Source organism: Callithrix jacchus, chromosome 1 (assembly GCF_049354715.1).
Source record: "Callithrix jacchus isolate 240 chromosome 1, calJac240_pri, whole genome shotgun sequence".
In the NCBI taxonomy this organism is placed as follows: Eukaryota; Metazoa; Chordata; class Mammalia; order Primates; family Cebidae; genus Callithrix; species Callithrix jacchus.
In genome coordinates this window covers 202,103,409-202,121,717 of record NC_133502.1, presented here as the reverse complement: position 1 = coordinate 202,121,717, position 18,309 = coordinate 202,103,409, and the positions used below count along the sequence as shown (strand labels likewise).

At 54.3% G+C, this 18,309-nt stretch overlaps 1 protein-coding gene across 10 annotated transcripts in view; it reads left to right on the top strand.

Moving 5' to 3' along the window:
* Positions 1-18,309, top strand: part of PISD (phosphatidylserine decarboxylase) — a 41,389-nt gene that overhangs the window by 20,112 nt on the left and 2,968 nt on the right. For 2 of the 10 annotated variants that reach the window (XM_035270223.3, XM_054240382.2), the window contains exons 1-3: positions 14,082-14,142; positions 16,060-16,225; positions 17,997-18,233. In XM_035270223.3, coding sequence (XP_035126114.1) covers positions 14,090-14,142; positions 16,060-16,225; positions 17,997-18,233 — 456 coding nt within the window. In that variant the 5' untranslated portion in view covers positions 14,082-14,089. Of the gene's footprint in view, positions 1-9,462; positions 9,496-14,081; positions 14,325-14,580; positions 14,785-15,516; positions 15,759-16,059; positions 16,226-17,996; positions 18,234-18,309 lie in introns of those variants that run through there. The other 8 variants (XM_078338872.1, XM_017979300.4, XM_078338904.1 and 5 more) reach the window with 7 other exon arrangements.

Sequence of the window (18,309 nt, the reverse complement as noted above, 5' to 3'; positions counted from 1 at the left end):
AAAAATACAAAAATTAGCTGGGTGTGGTGGTGTGGGCCTGTGGTTCTAGCTACTTGGGAGGCTGAGGTGGGAGGATTGCTGGAGCCAAGAGGTAGAGGTTGTAGTGAGCCAAAATCACACCACTGCACTCCAGCCTGAGTGACAGAACAAGACCCTGTCTCAAAAAAAATAAAAATAAAAAAATAGTAGCTTGAAATCATGCTCTGGAAAGCTGCTTGCTGAGTTGCTCAGGCTGAAGACCCAGAGTGTTCCTTTTAGTTCCATTTAGCCCTGTGGCGGGGAGTGTGCACAGCTTGAATAATGCTTTTTGGCTTCTAGAGTGCTATTCCGTTGAGTCCTTGACTCAACCTGTGGCCCACCAGTAGGCAGAGGTGATTTTGTGCAGGGTGCGAGGGCCCTCTTGAAGGCAGGACGTCAGAGACTGCCGAGAGGTAGAAGAGCTGCTTCCCTGAATTTCTTTTCAGGAAATCATGATGTCCTGGGAACACTCCTAGTTCGTGGCCAGAATGTTCACTTGGGCTCTACAGGCCTGGCTTGTGGCTTTGTCTGTTGACATAGGAACCTGTGCCAAGAGTTGCCGTGAGTGAGCACAGACAGAGGGCAGTTGGCCAGCAGGTATAGATAGATCCATAGTTCACTGCAGTGGCCATCTGTCCTGCCTTTGTGTGGCAGTTGCGATTTCAGGTAGGCTGCCTGTGTGTCCCAAAAGTCATAAAAATGGCATATTGCTTGTTGCCTCTTTTCCTGAGATTGAGAAAAATTGTTTTACATGGTATCTCAAATTTTTGGTTACAAAACATCCCACTGAAAATGTACATCTTCAGCTAGGCACGGTGGCTCACACCTCTGATCCCAACACTTTGGGAGGCCAAGGTGGGAAGATTGCTTGAGCCCAGGAGTTCAAGACCAGCCTGATAAGGCAAGACTCAGTCTCTACAAAAAAATACATTAAAAAATTTGGCCCAGTGTGGTGGCTCATGCCTGTAATCCCAGCACTTTTAGAGGCCAAGGCAGGCGGATCAGCTGAGGTCAGGAGTTCAAGACCAGCCTGGCCAACATGGTGAAACCCTGTCTCTACTAAAAATGCAAAAGAATTAGCCAGGCATGGTGGCAGGTACCTGTAATCCCGACTACCTGGGAGGCTGAGGCAGGAGAATTGCTTGAACCTGGGAGGCGGAGGTTGCAGTGAGCCGAGATCGCGCCAGTGCACTCCAGCCTGGGCAACAAGAACGAAACTATCTCAAAAAAAGAAAAGAAAAGAAAAATTAGCCAGGGGTGGTGGTGTGTGCCTGTGGTCCCAGCTACCTGAAAGACTGAGGCAGGATAATCACTTGAGCCCAGGAGTTTGAGCCTGGGCAATATAGCAAAACCATCTGTCTCCATACATACATACATACATATATGTATAAAACCATTAGCTGATAGTTGAGATGGAACTGTTTTTTTTGGTGGCGGCTAGAGAAGGATGGGTGCAGATCTCGGAGGGGAAGGGAGGGGCCTGTGGGTGTCCTCACTGCCTGTTTTGCCTCTGCTGGGGCAGCTTTGTCATTTCCTCTCTTCTGTTCTTGGCCAACAAGCTGTTTCTCTCTCTCTTCCCTGTTCTCCCCGCTTCCCCGTTTCATCACCCTTCATCCCCCGTTCCCTGCCCCTCCATAGACCCAGGGGCATTCAGTGGAAATTCTGCTTACCGTCAGGTTAAGTGGAAGTGAGTTTCCTATGGGGTAGGGGCATGACAGCAAGGGATGGCGGTCCAGACTCCCCAGAAGGGAAGTGGGGCTGCTGTCGTCACTGGACCTGCCCCCCATATTTGGGCCTGAGTTGTATCCAGTCACAGCGTCCTGAGTTCCTTTGTGTTGTCTATGCTCTGTGGATCCAGGTCTTAGGGTAGAGCTGGTTTCATCCTGGGACCACCACCACCTGGCAGCAGGCCCACAGGGAAGGGCGGGCACAACCAAAACACATCTGCCCAGGTGGCCACGGAGCAGGCCCAGGCTTTCCTGGCCTAGCGGTTTGGAGGTCAAGAAGGCCTGGCCCAAGGGCAGGTGCTTATTCAGCTTGCAGCTCCTTTGCCAAAGGCAGGGCAACCTCTGGGTCTGTCTGGGCCCAGGGCTTATTTCTGGAAGCCTGGATCCTTCTTCCTTGCCGTTCAGTCTATATGTTTAGGTTACAAACATTTTGAGTCAGAAATTTCAGTCAGAGCTTGTAATATTAGGACATGACATTAGGGAGTCAAGAGCTTTCCTCTTCACTGATTCAAGTTGGCAAGTGCCAGGTGAGGGCACAGGGACACTTTCTTCTTCAGAAGAGTGGATCTAAAAATTGACCTTTTTCCCTGACCGAGTCAGCATGGAGAAGAGAGTTGTGCTTTCACAAAAGCAGAGATGCTTTTCTGTAGCTTTTACTGTTTCTTCTCTGTAAAATAGAGGACAAAGGAGTTCTCAGGTCTTCAGTCACTGGAGTAAAGTGAAATGCATGTCTCAGCGTGAGTACCTGAGCAGAGCTCTCAGGTCTCAATGGAACAGCGCTGTGGCTCCCGTGAGCTGGTACAGGAGGAAGTACAGAGGAGGATCCGGTTCAGAGCGGCATAAGACCAGGGTGAGATGACCTTGCTAATTTAGAGCTAATGAGATATGTCTAATGGTAAATATGTAGTCTCCTTTTTTTTTTTTTTTTTTTTTTGAGACAGAGTCTCTGTCGCCAGGCGCCAGCTGGATTGTAGTGGCATGATCTTGGCTCACTGCATCCTCCGCCTGCCGGGTTCAAGCAATTCTGCCTCGGCCTCCCCAGTAGCTGGGACTACAGGCATGTGCCACCATGGCCAGCTAATTTTTGTATTTTAGTAGAGATGGGGTTTCGTTATGTTGGCCAGGATAGTCTTGGTCTCTTGATCTCGTGATCAAGAGATCACGAGGCCTGCCTCGGCCTCCCAAAGTGCTGGAATTACAGGCGTGAGCCACTGTGCCTGGTCTGTAATCTCTTAAAAAAAAAAAACAACTTCTTTTTTGAGACAGGGTCTTGCTCTGTTGTGCAGGCTGGAGTGCAGTGGAGTGATCGTGGCTCACTGCAGCCTTGACCTCCCGGGCTCAAGTGATCCTCCCACCTTAGCCTCAGCCTCCTAAGTAGTTGGGATTACTGGCGTGCACTACCATGCCTGGTGTGTGCCAGTGATCCCAGTTACTTGGGAGTTTTATATATAGATTAAATATATAATATTTTAATATATATATTAAAACTTGGGATTTTATATGTATATTTAAAATATATATATTTTTTGAGTTTCGCCATGTTGTCCATGCAGATCTCAAACTCCTGGGCTCAAGTGATATGCCCACCTTGGCCTCCCAAAGTGTTGAGATTACAGGTGTGAGCTACTGCACCTGACCTAATATGTAATCTAAAAAAAGAAACCGCCATCCGCGGTGGCTCACGCCTATAATCCCAGCACTTTGGGATTATAGTGTGGTGGGCAGATCACGAGGTCAGAAGTTTGAGACCGCCTGGCCAACGTGGTGAAACCTGTCTCTACTAAAAATACAAAAATTAGCCGGGTGTGGTGGTACGCACCTGTAACCCCAACTCAGGAGGCTGAGGCAGGAGAATCGCTTGAAATCAGGAGGCAGAGGTTGTAGTGAGCCGAGATTTTGCCACTACACTCCAGCCTGGGTGAAAGAGCGAAACAAAGGGAAAAGAAAAACTTAGGTACTTTTTTTCTTTTTTTTGGAGACGGAGTTTCACTGTTGTTACCCAGACGGGAGTGCTATGGCTCACTGCAACCTCCACCTTCTGGGTTCAAGCAATTCTCCTGCCTCAGCCTCCCGAGTAGCTGGGACTACAGGCGCGCACCACCATGCCCAGCTAATTTTTGTATTTTTAGTAGAGAAGGGGTTTCACCTTGTTGACCAGGATGGTCTCCATTTCTTGACCTCGTGATCCACCCGCATTGGCCTTCCAAAGTGCTGGGATTATAGGCGTGAGCCACCGCGCCCAGCCTAGGTACTTTTTTTCTTTGAGACAGAGTCTCACCCTGTCCTCCAGGCTGGAGTTCAGTGGCGTGATCTTGGCTCATTGCATCCTCCACCTCTGGGGTTCAAGCAGTTCTCCTGCCACGGCCTCCTGAGAAGCTGGGACCACAGGTGTGTGCCACCATGCCCAACTAATTTTTGTATTTTTTAGTAGGGAAAGGGTTTACCATGTTAGCCAGACTGGTGTTGAACTCCTGACCTCAAGTGATCCACCCACTTCAGCCTCCCAAAGTGCTGGGATTACAGGCACGAGCCACCTCGCGCAGCCACTTACATACTTTTTAACCAGATTGGGGGAAGGTTGTATAGCCATCGAGTGGCGTCAGGGCAGGGAGTTGGAAGAACTCCCCACTGTATAGTGTTGGCAACTCTTGGGTTTCCTGACATCTGGGCAATCTGGGTCCACTTAGAATGAATTTTGCTGACAAGCTCCTTGGTCTCTAGTGTGTCTGAGTTGGGAGGTATTCTTCCTTCCTTGAACAGAGGATGCAAGTGCCTGTGGTAGGAAAGCACATACCAGTCCCATGTGTCTTTCCTCCTCCTCCAAGCCTTGCTGGCCCTCGGAGGTGACTATGGAGGTGGAAGGGACCTGTTTACAGAGTGCACCATTGTGGGCATCTGGTCTCCCCCCTCAGCCTCAAAGGGAACACCAGCACCCAGCTGGGGCCGGCTTGTGGCTCCCTGATGCCCCTGGGCTGAGTAGACAGGAGCCCAGTGGTTAAGGGTTCAGTCCACAGCTCCCACGGATGAGCCAGCTGCAGGAGGCTGTAGGGCACAAGGAGGGCAGCCCCAGTGCTCTGCCTCCTGCCAGGCCAGGAGAATTTCTGTGTGTGGAAAGCGGGCTGGGGTTTTTCTCCCCAATAATAGAATTTAGAGGTTTTTCTGCTGTTTAAAGCAAAGTATTTCTGTTTTTTTTTTTGTTTTTTTTTTGATACAGAGTCTCCCTCTGTCGCCCAGGCTGGAGTGAAGTGGCATGATCTCAGCTCATTGCAACCTCCTCCTCCTGGGTTCAAGCAGTTTTCTTACCTCAGCCTCCTGAGTAGCTGGGACTACAGGCATGTGCCACCATGCCTGGCTAATTTTTGCATTTTTAGTAGAGATGGGGTTTCACCATGTTGGCCAGGCTGGCATCAAACTCCTGACCTCAGGTGATCCACCACCTTGGCCTCAAAGTGCTGGGATTACAGGTGTGAGTCACCACGTCTGACCTAAAGCATTTTTTTTTTTTTGAGATGGAGTCTTGCTCTGTTGCCCAGGTTGGAGTGCAGTAGCGTGATCTTGGCTCACTGCAACCTCCACCTTCTGGGTTTAGGCGATTCTCCTGCCTCAACCTCCCAAGTAGCTGGGACTATACATTCACACCACCACACCCAGCTGATTTTTGTATTTTTAGTAGAGAAGGGGTTTCGCTGTGTTAGCCAGGATGGTCTTGATCTCCTGACCTCAGGTGATCCGTCCCCCTTGGCCTTCCAAAGTGCTGTGATTACAGGCGTGAGCCCCACGCCTGGCGGCACTTTTTCTTTATTCCACCTCAGTCTGCCCTTCCTCAGTGCCTGGCAGCGTCCTTGGGGGAGCTGCTGGTGGGGCTCTGAATGGAATAGGAGTATCCGGGACATCTTACGGTGGGACTGCTAGAAACCATTCTCAAACACTAGCAGGGAGTTGGGCAGGGATAGGAGAAGCTGGTGTGTGCAGAAATAGCCTGAAGGCACTCTGTGCTTGCTGGGCCTCTCTGCCCAGACGTCTGGGAGGCTGATGCCTGGCTACGGTTTCCTGTACTAGCCATATTCCTTGAGGGGGCTCTGGGAATGAGAATTAGCCCCCAGGGAATGAGAATTAGCCAAGAGCCAGGAAATGAGGATTAGCTGAGGACACCGGCCACCCCTGTTCCACAGCTACCTTCTGTTCCCTGGCATAGGGCATCCCTCTAGAAGTAGTGCGTGAAATTCACATAGCTGGAACCTGGCAGAGAATACAGGTGGGTTGACTGAGGCTGGGAGGCCTCCCTCTGCAGGTGGCCTGGGAGCCTGCAGAGCCTTACAGTGGCACTAGGTGGCACTCCCACCCGAGGGAGTCCTAACAGAGTGGGAGGAGTGGAAATAAAGGACTGCATGGCCTGAAGGAAATAAATACAAGGTAGGAAAGTACATTTCCAGAGAATTTTTTTTTTTCTAAGGAAATTCACTTGTAAATGGTTGTTTGAAATCCAGAGGCATTTCCCCACTGAAAATATATGTGGTGGAAGTCTGGATGGAGGTGGGGAAGTACTAATGTTGGCTGACTTGTGTACTGGTTTATGTTTTTGTTTTTTTAATTTTAGAGACAGAGTTTCACTCTTGTTGCCCAGGCTGGAGGGCAATGGTGTGATCTTGGCTCACTGCAGCCTCCGCCTGCCAAGTTCAATAGATTCTCCTGCCTCAGCCTCCCGAGTAGCTGGGACTACAGGTACACACCACCACACCCGGCTAATTTTTGTATTTTTAGTAGAGATGGGGTTTCACCATGTTGGCCAGGCTGGTCTCGATCTCCTGACCTCAGGCAATCCACCCACCTCAGCCTCCCAAAGTGATGGGATTACAGGCGTGAGCCACCACACCTGACCTGGTTTATAGGTTTTTAAACACCGATCTGCCTTAGAGGCTTAGAGTGGTTAAAAAGCAGTGCTGGTAGATGCAGTGCACCGGAGCTGGCCATTCCACAGGGAAGAGTGTGGGAGTCCCAGAGATCTCTCAGCACATGGGAGGTAGAATATGTGCACAACCTGGCTTTCCCTTACAGACCTTTCTTCCCTGGTCTAACTGGGGCTTGGTTTTGTTCTGTGCCCAGGGACACGTGGCCTGGTAAGTACTAGAAGCTTTGAGGAAGTCACAGTGGTCTTCCAGTTCTGGAAGTTGGTGGTGCTAGGATTCTGCATCAACATCTTTTCGTGTTTTAACTGCTTTTTATCCCATATCATATGTGTTTCCTTGGAGCTGGTGTGAGAAGGGGTCTGAAGTTTCTTTGAGGCTCTGAGAATGCTGGGATCAGTTACAGTAAGCTCTCAATCTTGATGATAGGTTTTTGGGATCTTCACCTTTAAGCAGAGCATTGTAGAATGAAACCAGTTTTACCATAGGCTAATGGACATAAGCAAGAGTAAAGTTCTGTGGATGTTTCTGACCACAAATCATCACTGAGCTCTTCAAGACCCCGAACATTTCTAATATTAACCATTGAAATGTGAGCTATACATGCATTTATGAAAGATTAATAAAAACAAGTTAGATCATTATTTACCTAATTACTGCAGTTCAGGGTTGCAGGTGGCTAGATCCTATCCCGGCAGCTCAGGGCGCAGCACAAGGTGGAAACCAGCCCTGGACAGGACGCCTTCCCATGGCAGGGCACACCCACACCCACACACACTCAGACTGGGACCATTTACACACACCAGTGAGCCTGATGTGCACAGCTTTTGGATGTGAAGGAAAGTAGGGTCCTCAGAGAACACCCATGCAGACATGGGGAGAACGTGTACACTCCACACAGACAGTAGCCCTGGCCAGAATAGATTTTTTTTCTCATCAATGTTGTGATGACACTATCTGAAGACCTCCTATCTGGACAGGAGAATATTAGGAGCAGCTGTGTGTAAGGTATCTGCCACCCCTGTACCAAATTCTGAGGCCCTTAGGGTTGGCACTATGCCTTGTTCACCCCTGCCTCCCTGTTCCCATGGGTGCACTGTAGGTGTGAAAGATCATGGAAGTCCATGAAGGAGGGGAGGACTCTGTCTTCTTCCCCTGCATCTTAGGGCTGTGGCTTGTTACGCAGCACTTGCTTGGGCTGATTCAGGTAAAGATGATAGGTTTGTGGGGCTGTGACTGCATGCCTTTAGAACCTATTCCAGGCTTGGTCCACTGCCCAATTTCTCCACAAGCCCTACAGGCCCTCTCCTCCTGTTCCAAACCCTATTTTATTTTTGGTTTTAAAAAGACAAGGCCGGGCGCGGTGGCTCACGCCTATAATCCCAGCACTTTGGGAGGCCGAGGCGGGTGGATCATGAGGTCAAGAGATCGAGACCATCCTGGTCAACATAGTGAAACCCCATCTTTACTAAAAATACAAAAATTAGCTGGGCATGGTGGTGCGTGCCTGTAGTCCCAGCTACTCGGGAGGCTGAGGCAGGAGAATTGCTTGAACCCAGGAGGCAGAGGTTGCGGTGAGCCGAGATCGTGCCATTGCACTCCAGTCTGGGTAACAACAGCAAAACTCCGTCTCAAAAACAAAACAAAACGAGGTCTCACTATGTTGTCCAGGCTGGTCTCGAACTCCTGAGCTGAAGTGATCCTCCCACCTTGGCCTCCCAAAGTGCTAGGATTACGGGCAAGAGCCACCATGCCTGGCCCCAAACCTTAGTTGTTTTAGAAACAAAGATCTCAGTAGTGAGAAGGAACTGGAATTGTATCCCATTCAGTGGCTCAGAATGAGGAGATTGAGACTACCAAGGCTATCTTGCCATGGAATAGGGGATTCGGGTGCTCAATTGCTCCCACAGATGTGAATGAGGCTATTTAATGTCACACCCTTTCTTTGGTTGAATGGTGATCCCCCTCAGGCTTTTCCTTTCCCCTAAAAGAGTTAAGCTGATTGGTCCTATCCCATGTAGGCTGAATGCTTGTTGGGTGCCTGGCATTGTGTGGGTATGGGGTGGGCTGCTGACCCGCAGACTAGTGGGGTGGGAAGACACAGCACACATCATCCCGTGGGATTTGTGTTCTAGTAGTGAAGCAGGGAGGCCTGTGTGCTCTAGGCTGGGGCAGTTGGACCTTGTTCATGGGTGTCCATGTTCACTGGGCTACATCAGTTTTGGAGTCAGGGCAGTCTGTGTGTCAGGAGTGTGCGTGCCTGGAAGGCAAGAAGGTGGGGGTGGGAGCAGCCTTGTAGCTTCAGGATGGGGTGTGGGAAAGATAAGGATTTTGCCTTCTCTGGAGCTTCCAGGGTTAGCAGGGGTAGCTTTCTGTTCAATCCAGTGAAGAAGCTGGCCCTCAGTGAAGTCAGCAGCACGTGGGGTCCTGCATCCGCCTAGTGTTGGGTGGGGGGTGGCGAGGGAAGGCAGCCACGGGCTGGGGACAGGAGGCTCACAGACCAACGGACAGAGACTGAGGACAGACAGGGAGCAGCCAGGCCCACCTTGCCGCCTGAGTGGGGTCCTGCCGTGACCGTGACCAGGCAGAGCTGGTATCCACTGCCCTTCCCCTTCTCCCTGGCCTTGGCCTCTCCTCTTAAAGGGGCCCTGAGGTTGGGCTGACGGAGCTGCAGGACTGGGGCTCAGACAGAGCTGCGGCTTTAAGGGTGGCTGGGGTCGGCCTCCTGCCCCCGCCCCTGGTAGTCTGAGTGGCTGGAGCCTGGGCCCCGCCCACTCGCCTCAAGGCTTCCCGTCTCTGGGAGCACCTCTGGGGAGTTGGAGCCCGGAACCTCGAGCCACCTGAGGGTGAGTGAGTGGAGCCCGTGCCCCGGCCTGACCAGGAGCCACAGGTGACTTCTCAGGGAGGTGCCCCGCTCCGCCCCACCCGCTCAGAGGGCCAGTCCCGGGTTGGGGTGCCTTTCTAGCGCGTTCGGTTGTCGGTTGGTCCTCCTAGCTGCGACGATGCGGCCCCGGCCTGAGGAGCCCTTTGGACAGGCTTGAGAGAGTCGTGGGCTTTTCCCTCCCAACGTGGGCACGGCCCGGGCTGCGTGAGATCACTTCCTCCACGTCCATCTCCTGCCTGGCGCGGGTGTGGGAAGTGAGGGGCTTACGGGAAGTGAGGCAGTTGTGGGAAGTGAGGGGGTGCCGGCTGGCGTTGGGGGGGCCCGGGCTGGGGCGCCTCCGGCCCTGAGAGCTCCAGTCTCCTCTGTGCTGCCGAGCCTGGGGTCAGGGCGCCTGGGAAGAGGGTAGCGCCTGAAGGCCTGGGAGCAGGTGGCGGACTTGCTGCCTCTGCCCAGAGCCAGTTACCCCACAGCACCCAGAGTTGTCTGAGAGGAGGTTCCGTGTCTTCGGGCAGCTGGGACAGATCCCTGCGAGTCCTGCCTGCCCTGTTCCCGGGGCTGCCTGCCACTGACTGTGTCTGAAAGGCGCCTCTGGGCCCTTCTTTTTGCTCCCTGGTCTGTGTCACCCAGGAAGGACCATTTTCCTAGGGCCCTTACTTGGGAAGTTTGCCTGCTTCTAGCCCTGGAACGCAGGGAAGGCAGGGTTGTTGCCCCACTGGATGAAAGCTCCTGCTGGTTGGCCAGGCCTGGACTGAGCTGGGGAGAAAACCCATCGCTCCCCGGGGGGAGTGCACGGCCCCCCACCTACACACACCCTGAAGCTACATACCCTTGCACCTACACACACCCATACCTATACACATACCACCAACATGCACACCCTCACACCTGCACACACATCACCTATATGCATAACACACCTTTGCACTTACACCCCTACACCCCCACACACCAACACTCCACACACAACCTTGCACCTACACACCCTCACCTACACACCCCTGCACGCACTCACACCCTTACATGCACATGCCTTCACACCTATACATGCACACCTATACAAACACACCCTTGCACCTACACACATAACCAGCATGCTCACACCCTTGCACCTACACACACACCCCCGCATGCACACATGCTTGCACGCCCCAACCCACACCTGTAGTAACTGCTGCTTGGCCTGGATCATTCATCGACTTCAGTTGGAATGTTCCATTCCACTGAGGGAGGGGGTACTGTGGTCTTCACCCCGATTGGTGAGGGATGGGTGGGGACACTGCCTTCTTGCTCTGGTATGGATCCCCAGAACAGCATGTCCTGGCAAAGGTACTCCCCAGTCCCCCATATGGTCCTATCAGCCATTGCTTCCTACTTGCAAGGCCAATCACTGCCCCCAAGGTTTGGGTTCCTGTTTTAGAGCTGCCACCTAAGCCCCTTTTATTTCCATCTTCCCTGTGGTGGAAACTCCTGGCCCCGCCAGAGTGTGGGGTTGACTTTTTGGAAAGAGAGGTGAGGTGTTGAAGCCAGGTCTGCAGGGTGAAGTGAGGCAGCATCACGCTCCTGAGTGAAAGTGGGTTTTCTGAGCAATTGTTCCGGGCCATGGTTGCAGTTGTGCTCTTGAGCCACAAGGGGATGGGCAGGAGAAATTTCCTTTCCCATTTTCCAGATGTGCAAACCAAGACTTAGAGAGTACCTGTGACTTTGCCAAGGCCCTTCCCTGCTCTCAGGGTGGAGGTGGAGGAAGGCAGCCAGGATTGCAGTGACCAGGTTGTCACCAGCCACAAAGCCCTCTGAGTTCTCCTGTTGCAGGTGACTGGCCCTCGGGCTATGTAATGACATTAAAGTCCTACTGGTCACAACCCTAAACTCATCTCCACAGGGTGTCTTTGAGGCATAGGAGGGAAAGTGTCAGCACTTCCTCGATTCTGGGTACCCTTCTTGCAAATTCCTCATCTAGGGCCTGAGGCTCCTACTCCGTGTCACCCTTAGACAGCCAGAGAGGATAAAATCTCTGGCTTGGGGTCCCAGGGTTGTCGCAGGCAGAGGGCAAGCTGGGCTCTGAAATGGGGAGACCGGAAACACTGCTGGCCAACGACGTGGCTTTACCCTTGGGAAGTGAGAAGGCAGCGACCTCTAGGGGCCCCTTGCCTCCATCCTACAGCTCTTAGTGGGTCAGACGGTGCCCAGCGTGTGTTCTGGGGCAAAGCTGGATTCATTCTACTCCATGGTATCTTTTGGGGCCATCAGGTGGTGATTTGGAGGCACTGACACCCTGGTTTTGGTGCCTGTTTTAGAAGAGTTAGAATAGTGATAAAGCAAGGATATGAATGGGCAAGGACCCCTGCCTCTCACTGGGCATACCTGCAGGTGGGGTGCCCCAGCCTGGCTTCTCAGGATGGTTCTTAGAGTCTCTCCAGGGCCAGGGCAGCAGCTCCTTGGGCCAGTCCTCCTCTAGCTTCTGAGCCAGGGCCCACCTTTCCCTCATGGGCATCTGACGTGCCCCCTGGCCTCGTGTGCTTTAATTCTTCAGTAGTGCCTCTCTAAGACTGGAGGCCAGACCCATGCCCCTCATAGCACCACGGGAGAATGAAACGTCAAGGTTCACAGGGGAGCCTGCTTTGAGAACTCAAGGTTTTTAGCTGAGCTAGGTTTATGTGGGTTCATGTCTTTCTGGGGTTCATGTCTTTCTGACATATTCAGGGCTGTGGTGGTCACTGTCCCACAGGGTAGGTAAGTGAGGAAAACTGGCAGAAGGCTGGGGTCCTCAAGGCCCCTCCTCTCCATCTCCCTTCAAGGCCACACTTGCCTCCCTGTTGGTCCTGGCTGTGAGCTCAGCTCTAAGTCTGCACTCTATCAACCAGCGAAAGAGCCTCCCTTTTGGAACCAGGCACCAGGCTCACCCTTGACTGCTGTCACCCCTCTTTCCCTGGCAGCTGGCAGGAGACCAGCATGGAGCCTGGTGGATCAAGGAGGGTGGGGCATGTGGTCCGTACATGTGTGGAGTGATTGGAGTGACATGGCCCTGGAAGGCTGAAGCAGGGGTGTCTGTGGAGCCGTGGGCCTGGTGACAGGATGGGCCTCTTGTGCCGGTGCCAATCTCTTGGTGCCGGCATCTTCCCAGGGGAGGATGCTGGTGTGTATCTGTTTGCTGGGTGAGGCCTGGTGGGTGGGTGCCCTCCTGCCTGGCCCACCTGCAGTGAGCTGTCCCTGCCAGTCATTTAGAGGGGCCTAAACCAGCCCAACACTGCCTGGATCGGGGGAGAAATCCACACTTGGGTCCAGATCTTAGTCACCTTACTGTCCTTTCTGAGAGGCCACTGAATCCCATACCCAGGGATTAGGTGACTTGCAGGCAGGTACCCAGGTAGAACCTTCACTTCGTGGCTGAGGAGGGTTTGCCAGGGCGTCAGACGTTTGACTGTGCACGGCCACAGCCACGTCTTAGTTAGGCTTACCGAGTGCTGGTTGTGTCTGGCCCATTCTTTGCTTTAGGCAGCAGCTCTTGGAGCCACATTTCATCATCTAAGGATGATGACAGGTGCCTGCCCCCTTCTTGAGCGGTAGTGGTCGGGGTTGAAGGCTGGGAGGGACGGGCCCCTGTCAGCCCGTATCCTGGAGGGCCTGGATTGCCTGGGCTGAGATAGCAGCCAGTATCTGTGCAGGGTAATGTGGAGAGGCTTTGTAGGGGCAGGGAGTGTCCTCCCAGATAGCCAGGCAGGGCCCTGCCTAAGTGTTTTCTGAAGCAAAGATAGAGAAAGAGGGGTGGAACTAGTTTGGGCTGCAGTCCTGGCCTGTTCCCAGGCCCAGCTTCTGAGGAGGCCTGGAGTGAGGAGCCAGGTATTATTTTGTGTGTGTGTTGGTGGAGGGGTTAAGGCCAGAGAGGTGAGGAGAGACCTGGAGCAGATAAGAGGCCAGGTTCTCACCAGGGCACCTCTCCTGGCTTCCCCTCTTATCTCATTCCTCAGATGCTACTTTGTAACCTGAATTGAAAATGGGTCAGATCCTGGCGAGGGAGGGGCCAAACCACGGCGAGTAGGGCCTGTAGCACAGGGAGCACAGGGCTCAGGTTCCCACCTTGTGTGTTTGGAGCTGAGAGGTGCCTGGAAGCCCTGGCAGCAGTGGCTGGTCCCTTCCCTGTCATGGCTCACTGGATCAGGCAGCCCAAGGGCCTTGCCCCACTGCTGCTCCCAGGCCAACTGAGGAAGAGGATGAGCAGTGCAGGCTGGCTCAGCCCCAGGCAGCAGGGACAATGCAGGTTGCCAGGCCTGGGGACAGTGGGTTTGAGTGCAGGGGTTTTTGCACTGGGCTGCAAGCCCTGAGCAGGTGTGTGACCAGTGCCTGTCTGTCTGCAATAGCCCTGACCCTCTAACCTGCACCCTGTGAGCCACCAAGACTGAACCAATCCCAGGAAGCGGCGCCACCAACCGGCCTCGTGGAGGCAGAGGCCCTGGAGCAGTGACAGCATAGGAGATCCTCTGGCTCCAGGGAAGGGGAGGAAAGAGGAAAACAAAGGGAGTGAGCGAGTGAGCCTCGCCCCGCCCTCCCTGCGCCGGCCCATGATGTGTCAGTCAGAGGCGCGGCGAGGACCAGAGCTCCGTGCGGCGAAATGGTGAGATGCTGCCCACCGCGCCCTAATCCCACGGCTCCCCGCCATGACCTCCGGAAGGTCAGAGTTCACATCCAGCGGCCTCGCAGTGGAGGTGGTGGCAAGGGGACTGGTGGTCAGCTCCCGAGGCTGGAGGGGCCGGGCCTGGGGGACCTGAGCGCCCTGAGTCGGAGAGCCCGCTTCAGGTACCTTTGGTTCCAACCAGGAGGAGGGCCCCAGCAGGGGAAGGCAGCCAGTGGGCCTCAGACCTCATGCCTGCAGTCTTCCCTACCCTGGTGTTCCCAGGCCCCTTCCTCCCACCCCAGATCCTTGCCTTTGTGCCCCCCACCGCCCCACCCCCAGAGAGAGGCTTCCCCATCCCCCTTCCTGCCGGGAGGAGGGGTGCAGCTCTTCTCGGATTGGTCCCTGCTCTTCTGCAGTGAGCAGGGCAGGTGGGAAGCCAGAGGGGAGCAGTGATTTGTTTTTGCTTGGTCCCTGCCGCCTTCCTGGACCTTTTAGAAACACACCGGGATGGGATGGGAGAGAAAGCAGGCACCCGGGAGCTGTGGATGCAGCCGCCTCCGAACTGAGCAGGGCCTCACCGCCGGCTTGCCTCTCCTGTCTGCTCTGCTGCTGCTATCAGCTGAGATGCCGCTTTGTTCCTTGGTTTGCTCAGCAACTGGGAGAGAGGAGTCAGCTTCTCTTGAGAGCACAGTCCCAGATGGCAGCAGCAGATTAGCCAAATGCAGTCACTTTGCAGATGAGGAAACAGGCCTGGGGACATTATGAGTGGATGGCAGTGTGGTGTCCTGTAGGCTACACTGGGCCTCAGGAGCATTTGCTAGGCCTAGGTGTGGACAGGGTGGGGTGGGCCTTGTTTTGGCTCAGGAGGCCAGGGTTCTAATGGAAAGGCCTGTCTAGCCTCTATGGCTCTGGTGAAGCTGAGCTCCTGCTGACCGCCCTACATTTATGCTGGGATGGTGGGGAGAGGCCTGCCCACCTTTGCAGAAAGGAGGAGCGTGGGTCGTGTGTGTGTCCCCACCTTTGCAGAAAGGAGGGGCTTGGGCTGTGTATGTGTGTGTGTCCACTTTTGCAGAAAGGAGGGGGGTCGTGTGTGTATCCACCTTTGCTGAAAGGAGGGGGATTGTGTGTGTCTGTGTGTGTGTCTACCTTTGCTGAAAGGAGGGGCTTGGGTCGTGTATGTCTATGTCTGTGTGGCCCCAGCAGAGCAGGCAGGTGGCTTGAGAGCTTGTGGTGGGGAGGTTTTGTTCACAAACCTATGGATGGGCTGTTATAGAAAGACCATGCAAATGGATGGAGCCGTAGCTGTGTGGTGGGGTGTGTGGGGGTGTAAATACTCCCTTTGAAATCTTGTGGGGTCTTGGTCCCTTAATTTAGCAGATGAGGAAACAGGGCCTGGAACCATGAAAAGACTATCCCAGATCCCGCAAAGGATGGTAGCAGAAGACAGCAGATGGATACCCAGCTGGCTGGGTCGTAGCTCCTCAGCGCTACGCACTGCTGTGCCAATGCCAGTGCCTGTGCAGTAGAGCTGACCCCTGGGGCCCACTCTCCTGGGCCGTGGAGGCTGAGAGACACAGGACAGGCCCTGCACCCTACTCTCCCCTCCCTGGGCCCAGGTGATTGGGCCTGGAGGCCCTCATGGGAGCTGCTGCGGCTGATGTTCCCCACAGCTGGGCCTGACTCTCCTCTGTTGTGGCTGTCCCCACGTTCCCAGCCTCCCCAGCTTGCTGGCGGGTGGGAGAATCTGGGAAGTGAGCCCGATTCAGAATGGGATTGGGACAAGGTGGTATCGCCAGTGCTTGCTGGGGTCCATCATCCCACAGTGAGGCAGCTTGCTGAGGGTGGGTAGACAGGAGGGGTTCTGCCCCGGGTGCAGGTGGCCACTGACCTGGCTGTGTGTGGACCTGTGCCCTGCAGGTTGCACTTCCCCCAGCTTGCCCTGAGGAGGAGGCTGGGGCAGCTGAGCTGCATGTCCAGACCTGCTCTGAAACTGCGCTCCTGGCCCTTGACCGTCCTCTACTACCTCCTGCCTTTCGGCGCCCTCAGACCGCTCAGCCGGGTGGGATGGAGGCCTGTGAGCAGGGTAAGTGTGCGCAGCCCCCTGTGGCTTGGACCTCTCCCCGGGCAGGCCTGAGGTTGAGGTGCTGGAGAGACTAAGGAGGAGATGGACTGTCAGAAACATAGGTCATAACTCCATCTTCAGTGGGTTGCAAGGTTCATTGGTAGGCAAGGGCAGGGCAGCTTTTGAGAAGTCCACTATCTAGGCTGTGAGAGTGACTTCCAGGGTGTGCTGTGCCCTGTCCATTCCCGTAGCCTGCCTTGTGTCTGCCATTTGGGGCTCTGGTTCTGGAAGGAATCCAATCTGGGGATTCAGAAAATGGTGTCTGTCTCTGACTTTTCTGTGTTCAGGCAGAAAAGAGCTTAGACGTGATTTTGAGTAGAAGCCACATTAATTCTGGGATGCTGGAGGGGTGGTTCAGGAAAGATGGAGCCTGTTTGGGACCCTTAGGGTGAACGGAACCCAGAAGCCTGTCCCAGGATTGTGCAAGCACCGTGTGGCAGGAGTTGGCAGTTCCTCCTCCTGGTCCCTAGAGAGCTTGCTCTTGCCCTTGGCTTCCTAGGCTGGTTGGCCCCGAGGAGGAAACCCTGTTCCTGGGCCTTTGACATTCAGGTGGGTGTCACCAGAGCTCAGGGGCATTGAAGCATCCTGGATATTAGCTCAGGCTACAGCCTGTGCCTGGGAAGGGCCGGGGCTCACACAGCCCTTCTGCATGACTGGGCATCAGCAGAGAGGGGTAAGAGCAGCTCTCTGGGAGCTGCTAATTCCTTACCTTGGAGAGGTGTTCAAAGGTGGAATAAAATCATTTACACCTTGGGGAGTTGGTGTCTTGGTTATGTTTAGAGAAGCAGCAGCTGCCCATTAGAGGCAGTTTCTATAGTGGCAGCAGCACCTGAAGTTTGAGAGGCTGCCACTTCCTGGGTACCTGGCCCTGCCAGAGAGTTCTGGGACCAACTAGTGGGACCCATTGCCTGTCCCCAGGCCATCATCGGTCTTCAGCTGCTCCAGGCTTCCCTGGAGGAAGAGAGAGCAGAGGGAATGACTTCCCTTTGCCTCCTGGGAGGAACCCCAGGTTTTATGTCCTGACTTAGTCGCAGCAGAACACTGAACAACACAAGGCCAGCCATGGGGCTAAGGGCTCAGCAGGGCTGGGCTTCGACTGGCTTCATCTAGGCCCTCAGAGTGCTGGCTGGACCTTCAGGGGCTGCAGACCCTGTCTGTAGCTCAGGCCCAGGTGACAGTGACAATGCAGGTCTACATCTGAAAATTCCTGATGTTGGTGCTCAGGGTGTCCTCAATTTCTGTTAAGAGGGACATACTTTGGGCTGTAGACTTGTTCCACGCACCTGGGAGCCTCCTCCTTTCTCTGGTGGCCTGGGATATGGGCAGTGACTGGCAAGATGCCTATCACCTCCCCACACACTGTGGTACTGGGTCACCATGGCTAGAGTCACATCGTAGTTAGGCTCAAATCCATTTCCAGCCCCTACTTTAGAAAGACTGCTGGCCATCTCTTGCTCTGGGTCTGGGGCAGTTGCTGTTTGACTTTTGCATCAAATGATGAAAACCACTGGAGTTGAATAAACCCAGCACTGTGCGGCAGGAGTTGGCAGGTGCAGTCTGGTTCCCAGTGATAAACAGCCACATCACAAAAGCAGTGTGGGACACCTGGGCCCTGGTGCCTTTGTGCAGTACAGATTCTCTCCTGCAGTGGGAAGTGGGCTAATGACAGCGTTTGAGCTCTTTGGAGCTGGGGCAGTGTGGTCACCTCAGCCCCATGCCCTGTGGCCTGCAGGTGGCTTTGTACAAGTCAGTGCCGACGCGCTTGCTGTCACGGGCCTGGGGCCGCCTCAACCAGGTGGAGCTGCCCCACTGGCTGCGTAGGCCTGTCTACAGCCTGTACATCTGGACCTTCGGGGTGAACATGAAAGAGGCGGCTGTGGAGGACCTGCATCACTACCGCAACCTCAGCGAGTTCTTCCGGCGCAAGCTGAAGCCACAGGCCCGGCCTGTCTGTGGCCTGCACAGTGTGGTAAGGCCTGACCCTTTCCTCCTGCAAAATAGGATTTTTTCCTGCCTCCACAGCTGGGCCCCGCCTGTCCAGCACA